The sequence below is a fragment of the Acanthopagrus latus genome, chromosome 5 (genome assembly GCF_904848185.1).
Source record: "Acanthopagrus latus isolate v.2019 chromosome 5, fAcaLat1.1, whole genome shotgun sequence".
Lineage (NCBI taxonomy): Eukaryota > Metazoa > Chordata > Actinopteri > Spariformes > Sparidae > Acanthopagrus > Acanthopagrus latus.
Genome location: NC_051043.1, coordinates 13,805,952 through 13,814,370, shown reverse-complemented (window position 1 = coordinate 13,814,370; position 8,419 = coordinate 13,805,952). Strand labels below are relative to the sequence as shown.

Sequence of the window (8,419 nt, the reverse complement as noted above, 5' to 3'; positions counted from 1 at the left end):
AACAAATCCACAAATCCATTAACGATCCCAACTTCAAAATGTTTCTCACTTGATGTGGACGACTAATGTTCATCCCTGGACCACATGTAATCAAGTACTGTATGACTATTTCAGTATTTTCATTTTAAGCTCTTCATTCATTTCAGAAGGAAATATTGTACTTTGTACTCCAATACATTTACTTGACAGCTAGAGTTACTAGTTACTTCATCGTGGTGTTAGGACCAAAACAGGTGATTAACTAATGTGTTTATTTATTATTTTTAAATGTTGTGTGCATTGTGTTAAATCAAACTTCAAAATGCACATCAAAGAGCCACTATTGCACCACTGGCTTATATTGTATGCAGGTGAAAGTAGTTCAGAGTCCGTTCAAAGTTCATTTGGCCTCAGGGTTTATTTTTTGCAAAAAGCAAGCTAGCAAACAAAGAATAAAGGAGTCCTGCATACCTCTCATGCTCCGGTATAAAATAAAAAATAAAACAGATAAAAAACAAAAAATAATATATGCCCATCCAGGTGCATCATGGTCCTGCATCTATCACCCCACAATGTTATCCAAATTCACAGAATAATAAAAAATAAAATAAAATAAAATAATAAGTAGACAAAGCTAAACAAGAAAATAATTAAACTAAGGAAATAACCAGCAAAATATATGCTATCATCATATTGAAATAAGCATACCATACTAAATTAAAACATCTAGAATGATTCAACATAGAATATAATTATAATGTCTTTTACTTGTGCAGTTATCCGTAGCTGAAATTTTCTTGAGTACTTAGATGTTTCCTATACTCGATAATGTTCAATAAAGTTTTTGATTACAAAAAAAGTTGCCCTAGACGATCTTTGTGCCGTTTCGGCGTTTCAGACGGACTCAATTTTTGTGACACACAATCTCTTCCGTGTAGTAAGCGAATCACAGCTGGCGGCAACTGTAAACTGGAGTTTATTATAGCTAACTAAACGTAGGTACACTTTTATCTAAAATTGCGATTTTAATGCTGACAGAGTCACTGCTGTCGTACCAGCGAGCTGTTTATCTGACACGCTGTGTGCTGACAGCTCGGACCGGTGTTCACACAACCCAGCCTAGCATGGTTTAGTTTCTTGTTTATGTTTGCACTTCCGTTAGCATGGACGCTAGCGGGGGAACAGCGAGCATCATGGCCTCAGAGGACGAGCACGGTGTCCAGTATGTAACCCAGGAGGAGGAAGAGGACCTGGAGCTGGCGCTAGCAAACATGACGGTGGAAGGTAACTGTGACGTGAACATGATGTCAGGGTTTGAAAACAGCGGATTTAAACAATACATCTGGTATGAGATCAAATCAGCCACGGAAGGAAGTTTGAGAGCTTTATTTTTCTGATTTTTGTATTATTACCCCATTAACATTGTAACTCACAAATATGAGTTTATTTTTCCTCTCCAACTAAATAGTGCCCCTGTAAATGTAAATAAGTAGCAGAAACAAAGCTAATAGTTACTCTACTTAAGTTGAATTGAACTTGGTGTATTTACATTTATGCAAAGTTAGAAATAATATAAAGTTGGCTTTATTATAACCAGTTACTGCTTATCTGCTTGTTTGTAAGTGCATTGATAAAAAAAAACAATAATCTAACATAGAGATATAATCAAAAATCAAAAATATGGAAAATAAATGCCCATGCTCACATCATACAAGGTCACTTAAAAATTCATGAAGTGCCATTATCCCAGGTAGTCAGTGGTTAAAACTAGGGGTCTACTGATATGGCTTCGTCAGGGGCGATACTGATTACCAGAAATCAAGGAAACTGAAAACTGACATGTCCTTTGCAACATTGGGCTACCACCTTCCTTGTGTTAGCAGGTGAGTCTGTGATGCTGCACTGTGACAGCAGACCCTCGTGTACAGCCAGCTGAAGTGCGTGAGATGCAGCACACGCTTGGTGCCTCCATATCATCTATTGTTTTTTTGTTTTGTTTTGTTTTTTCATATTCCTCATGTAAAATGACGTGGACCTGTTGCTTGTCTATTTCACACACGTTCAGCATCTAACAGGAAAATCACAGATACTTCTAATTAGAAAATGCTGAATATCAGTTGCAATAATAACCCAGGGCTGATTATCTGACTACCTATAGATCAAACAACATTTCCATTGTCTGCACCATCATGGAGGCATGAAAGATCAAATGATTTCTCCCGCCAGAGGGGGGGGGGGAACATACCTTGTGGGAGACAGTGTGTGACGAATCAGACAATAACATCATCATCTTGGTAACAAATTGAATTATGTGATGAATCCTGTTCTTGTCTCCAATCAGCCTTGGCAACATTATAATGTTTTCTTATTTAGTTCCCTCTTACTTCCTGGTTTTGTTTACTTTCCTTCTTCCCTTACCCAGACCTGCTGTGGAGGGTGCAGGCCGTGCAGACGGACAACATGACAGAAGAGTCGGGCATCAACACGGTCCCGGATTGGGAGAGAGAGCTGGCGGCCATGTTTGAGTACAGCTCCAGCCTGACAGAGCAGTACGACAGTCTGACAAGGAAGCAGGAGGATAAGGAGGTGGCGCACGAAAAAGACAAGCAACAACTGCAGAAGAAGAAGGAGGAGGCAACCCTCCAGCACAAGGTGAGACACACAAACTCTCTTTTAAATGTGCTGTGGTCCTAAACAGAGGTGTTTATCATTATCAAACTGTGTCTGTGTTTTCAGGCTCTTATGGGGAGACTGGAGTCTCTGCAAGATAAATTGCGGCTGAACAGCTCCAAGGCTACCAGGAAGAACTTCTTAGCCAAGAAACAGGAGATGACCTCAGAGAAGAACAGAGCGGAAGAGGACAAGAACAGGTAAAACAGGTGTTCTTATATTATCTTTTGAAGTTCAGCTGTGATTCTTCTGTAACCTTTAAAATATTTGGCTGCCGTTGTCCCAAAACTGTCAACAGTGGGGTTGACTGCAATTGAAACCAGCGTATATTTAGAACAAGTCATATTTACAGCCAGTATGAAGTCAGATAATTGTTCTGGATCAGCTGAAGAATAAATATATATCCACACCATTTCCACGAAATAGATCAAGCAACAAGTCTGTAAGCTAACATCACCTCTGTGTACTTGGCATTTTCTCACCTTCCCTTCACCTGTTGATCAATGAATTGATCATCCAATCATTGCAGCTATAAAAGTAAGTACACAAGTTTAGTGAGGGATTAAAGTAGAGAGAGGGAAGATAAAAATGCAAAATCTATAAACAAAAAACAGTCCACACCCTCACGGTTCTCCTCGTCTTTCCTCCTCCCTCCAGGCTGGCCAAGGAGCTGGAGGAGACTGAGGGGAAGCTAACGGCTCTCACGGAGGAGCAGAGCGAGGAGCAGCGGCGGTGGCAGGAGGAGCTGGACGAGCTGAGGCAGGAGATGGAGCGAGTGAGGAAGGAGGCGCAGGAGGCTGAGCTGGTGGCCTTACAGGATGAGATCGCCGCCGTGGAAAAGCAGAGGGACGTCGCCATGGCTCACATCGAGGCCTGGCTGAGAGAGGTACAGACATCAGAACAACAGGTCGTGGTTCAGTGACTGCAACCATGAGAATATAGATGGAAAAACTAAAGACATGTGTGATTACCTGTCCCAGGTGGAGCAGTACCTCAACGCCCTCAGGGTGGAGTTTCCGCAGCAGTACCATCAGGAGAGGCAGAAGTGGGAGAAGAAGGAAGGTGTGGTCCGGAAGAGCCAGGCTGAGCTCCAGAGCCGTTTCCAGGAGGTTCTGCAGCAGCTTCATCAAGGTCGTGAGTTACAGTCTCTCCCCAGGATCAATGTGCCGACTCTGCCGCAGGTCCCCATGGTAAGACCCCAAAAATATTGAATTTTAAAGCTTGAGGGAACCTCTTTGGAAGGAATGTCATGAATTTACTTGTTTAACTTCAGGTCATCTTTAACTATAAGCCTGTTTTCTCCCGCAGGCTGACCTGAGATTCGATCAGATCATGCAGTCTCTGGCCCCTCCTCGGTTCACGCACCCTCCTCCTGCACACCCAGGGAACCGACCCATCCATCCCCCGAGACACCCACACCTGATGTACCAGCAACAGTTCAATCCACAGTTCCGTCACCGCTACCACCACCCACCACCCCGCCGCTATTTGCCACCCCACCTCCCACCTGAGCACACACCTCCGTACGCACAGACTGTCCATGCGCCTCAACCTCAATTCCAGCCCCACGTCAGAGCTCCACTGAGGGTTACTCCACCTCCCAGTCTCTCCCCGTCCCCTCCTGTTCAGCCCATCCACCCTGTAGTTCCATCTCCGCCTCCCCCCGGCGCTGCTGCCACCACATCCGCCCCTGCCGGCAAACTGGACAAGGTTCTGGAGAAGCTCGGGGCTCGGTACCCACAATGCAACAGGGCTCAACTGATGTCGCTGCTCCAGCAGGTGAAGAGCTCGCGTGGCACCCTCGCAGGCATGTCCATGGAGGAAGTCATCGAGCAGGTCGGCTTCAAGCTGGCACAGAGCGAGAGGTCGGCCCCGGGGCCCATCAGCCGCCCCGTGCCCCCTGGCCCCATCCAGCGGCCAACGCCTCCCCCGCAGAGAGCGGCAGCAGCAGCAGGTGGAGGGCACACTTTCGGGGCCCGTAAACTCTGCCTGATGTGCCAGAACCATGTGGATCCAGAGAGCCGCCACCCACTGAGCTGCTCCCACACCATCCACAAAGACTGCATCAGAACGTGGCTGCAGTCCAGCAAGAACAACTCCTGTCCCTTCTGCCCGGCGAAGTGACGGAGAAGTTTCAGCCACGACTCTGTGCCATTCCAAAAGTTTCTTCCTCATGTTAAGCAATGAATGTCTTAGTTCGCAACAGATGTGGTTTTGCGATATTTTGTAAAATACAACCTGAAATAAAGGTCACTGAAGAAAAGTAATGCAGTTATTAAGGCTGGTGAATAAAACAAATGCACATATTAATCGTGTTATAGCAATTAAAGGCTAATGCTATCAAGAAGCTAGTTTAAACCAGGTAACATGTTAGTCAGGGCTAGATCTGGTTGGAAAACAAATTTGAAGATTAACAGTAAATATCAGGAAACAGGAGACTTCTTGGAAAATGTCATGCATTATACGTGTAAAACCAAATTTTACAACTAAGCAGACATCTTTAAAGTAAAACTCTCACCAAAATGCAACCTAGGCCTAGCCTTTTTTGTGAATGTGTTATGTGTCAAACCTTTGTGTAAAAGCATAATTACGACTAAAGAGACTCATACATTCACAAGAAAAGCCTAGGTTGCATTTTGGTTTCACTTTAATAAAAGACTGAAATAAAAAAAACAGTTTCTCTCTTATGAGCTAAATTAAGTCTGTAGCTGCTCACCCTTGCACGTAGAGTACAAAGTATACTTCACTATAAATACATACACACTAGTGTCACACCTCCAAACATTCAGACATCGAGCTCTGCCCATAAACACTGAAAGAAACAACCTATTGCCTTTTAAAGGTTCCCTCGCCAAGACAAACACACTCTCACATCCTCTCTCCCTGCGGACATCCCAGTCAGCCTTAATGGGAGCGCTGGGCGGTTGATGGGCGAGGTTAAAGGAGCCGTCGCTTCCCAATAAATATCAGAACACACACAGTGCGGAGAGCTGAAAATGTGTCTATCCACAGTTCAGTGTGTGTGTGTGTGTGTGTGCGTGAAATAATGGCAGTGTTTGTGGGCTGCTTCCTGTTTACTGCCTGAATGTCCATCTCTCCTCTAACAAACTCTCTCCCTCTCTCTCTCAGATTTAAAGGTTAGTCTCTCAGCCAGCTCTGACCGATTTTACAGGCAGCAGTGCCAATAAAAGCTGCTCGTCTCCCAGTAAAGCTGCTGTAATGAATGTAGAGCGCTGCAGAAAATAAAGACAAAACACTGCTGAGGGTGGAGGGGTTGTTGAATCAGAGAGGCTGTGAGGCTCTGCAGGAGGATTCAGTCTGGAGAGAGAGAGAGAGAGAGAGAGAAAGAGGGAGAGGATGGGTTTTCTCTCTAAGTGTAAAGCCTCAGGTCTCAATTTTGGGTTCGCTCAGATGATTAAATGGAGGGACTGGCATCAAGGCATAATTCCAGTGTTTTGCTATAAACTTAAAGCAGCTACAAGGTCATTTAATTCTGTTGATTCTGGCGCCCCCTGTGGACAAATGGCTTAACTTCCCTGCTATACATGGATCTTCCATGTTGTGGGGCCCATGTTGCATGCAAATTAGAGACTTCCACCATCCGAGTTAACTAACATCTGGCTAGTGTCCAGCTAACTTAAATACATATAAAATACGATTTAATTTAGCAGCTCTTCTAGACTCTCCATATTTTCCAAATTAGGATAGGGAAACGGGGCTTTTCACAGAGGGTTGTGGCACTCAAAAGAATCGGTTTCAAAGCTAGCCGCTCTTTCTAGGGGCTTTGTCCAGACTAGTAGCTCGATGCAACGAGTGTTTACAGAGCTAGCACAGGAAGTTTGGAATGGACGTGCCAGGGCTAGCTGTTTAGCATGCTTTGTAACAATGCATTAACATCATAAGGTCAAAATTGTGATTCCTTCAGATTGTTGATAATTTAATTTTTGCATATTTTCAACTGAAATTCTCCCATAGTGCCACTGCAAGCCTGTGACTTTAAATGCTAGCAATTTCCAGGCAGGCTGAGGTGTTAGTAGTTAGCCCACCAGCTACAGTAGTTAACAGCTGTGGGTAGGAACTGTGTGTCCCAATAAAGCTCCTAGTTCCCCATTTGCTGAACCACTGTCTGGTGTGATCACATGCCCTCAGAAGTGTTGGTGGGCTAGACATATTTCTAAGAAATGTAATACAGACTTTAAAAGTGTTTAAATCTAGTCTAATAGTTCCTGCGTTGATGTTGCTGTGTGACATTTTAAAATCCGCCATCAAAGAATAATAAAAAAAAAAAAACTTTGTGTCATGTTCAACACAACCAAACTGTCGAACATGTTGAACTATTACGTTACTGTGCAGTGAGCGCACGGGTACGGAAGCTGCTTTTACCTTTTACTACACTGCACTACAATTGACTGACCTTTAATGTGAGGTATTGACATAATAAGAGAAGTGAAAATAAGACCAATAGACTCCTCCTTCCTGTCTATTGAAAAGCTCTTTAATACCATTTAAACTGTACGTCCTAAATGATCTGATGTGTAAACTGCAGTTTGCAGTTGTACCTCCAGAGGTTCCTGTTAAAGATGGTCTGTATCGGTTTAAAACTACTTTTATCTCCTCTGCAGGCTCACTGTAGTGTCTTTTTTGTTTTGTTTTGTTTTGTTTTTTTTGTGGCTGCTGTTATAGATCCAGCAGGGAGCGTCTCCAGGGTTCGGGGTATTAGTGATGGTCTGCTGTGTCTCCAGTGGATCCTGTGACAGCTCTAATGTCGGTGTGATTTACAGACCGCTGGACAAACAAGCATCATTACCGCAGCCTGTAAACGTGGGCCTGACTGAGCGCTCCCAAAGTGGGGTCTGGGGACCCTCAGGGGCCCCTAAGAGGCTCCCGAGGGACCCCTCAGCGAAATGAGAGAGTTTTATTTGACTATTATTTCATTCAGGAGGAGATAACAGACTGAGGGAGAATGAGCGATCAGAGGTTTGAGTCGCCGCTGTCGTCTCTTCACGAAATCCTCTCGACTGCCAAACTTTTATGACACCAGGATCTGTGCTGTGATGCAGCGTGTCTAGTTAAAGGGTGAGTTCACCCTAAAACACTTTTGTAAGAAACCAGGGCCCATCTTTACTGCAAATTGATTAGTTCCTATCAGGTATTTTTTTTTAGCATAATTGTTTAATGTTTAAATTTACGACAAAAAGTTTGGATAAGTGTCAAATAGCTTTACATTCCACCATAAATTGCTTTTATGGAGTGTTTGGTTGTGTCTCTCATGCAGTGAACAATAAAATAAATTACCTGGTATCCCTACCCACTTTATCCAATCAGGACAGAGAGCTCCATAAAGAGGCGGTCCTAGAGGAGGGATGAGGCAGCTAACTGCAAAATGGACAGGAAGTTAGCTAAAATGACGTTTGAAGTTTTATGTATCAAGTTGTTTTTCCTCGATCCTCTTGCAGCAAACCTGCATGATTCTTTCTTTTGAGATACACAAAAATCTTTCAAAAAGGAGATCTCTATCTAAAACACATTGATGTTGAAGAAGTTTATGTCTTTAGGATTAAATTCTGAATAGAGATGACTTTTTTCATCAGCAGTCAACCTCAGGCTTTGACACTGAGACATCAGACATAGGTTCTTGCGACCTCTTGTGACCCATTTTCATAACAGTCTACTAATTTCAGCAGTTAGAAAGTTGGAAAATCAAGTGAATTTATTTTTTTTTTTGTTTGCTTTATTTGTTTTCAGTATGTGGAAAAATAAAAAGGAAATT

At 43.4% G+C, this 8,419-nt stretch overlaps 1 protein-coding gene across 2 annotated transcripts; it reads left to right on the top strand.

Annotated features, from left to right (window-relative positions):
- The first annotated feature begins 50 nt into the window (after window positions 1-50).
- rnf214 (ring finger protein 214) lies at window positions 51-4,916 on the top strand. Of its 2 annotated transcripts, none has more exons than XM_037097477.1 (7): window positions 51-94; window positions 1,142-1,263; window positions 2,402-2,631; window positions 2,716-2,849; window positions 3,307-3,535; window positions 3,630-3,839; window positions 3,958-4,916. In XM_037097477.1, the coding sequence occupies exons 1-7, from the start codon at window positions 66-68 to the stop codon at window positions 4,771-4,773; spliced, it is 1,770 nt and encodes a 589-aa protein (XP_036953372.1). In that variant the 5' UTR covers window positions 51-65; the 3' UTR covers window positions 4,774-4,916. The 2 variants fall into 2 exon arrangements, with proteins under 2 accessions (XP_036953372.1, XP_036953373.1); XM_037097478.1 differs by lacking the exon at window positions 51-94 and adding an exon at window positions 829-974.
- Window positions 4,917-8,419: the final 3,503 nt, after the last annotated feature.

Excerpts from the sequence above, each read along its gene's own strand:
- rnf214 (XM_037097477.1), top strand. The coding sequence starts at position 66 with ATGTTCATCCCTGGACCACATGTAATCAA. Across the intron at positions 1,264-2,401 it reads AGCAAACATGACGGTGGAAG|ACCTGCTGTGGAGGGTGCAG; the intron begins GTAACTGTGACG and ends TCCCTTACCCAG. Across the intron at positions 3,840-3,957 it reads CTCTGCCGCAGGTCCCCATG|GCTGACCTGAGATTCGATCA; the intron begins GTAAGACCCCAA and ends TTTCTCCCGCAG.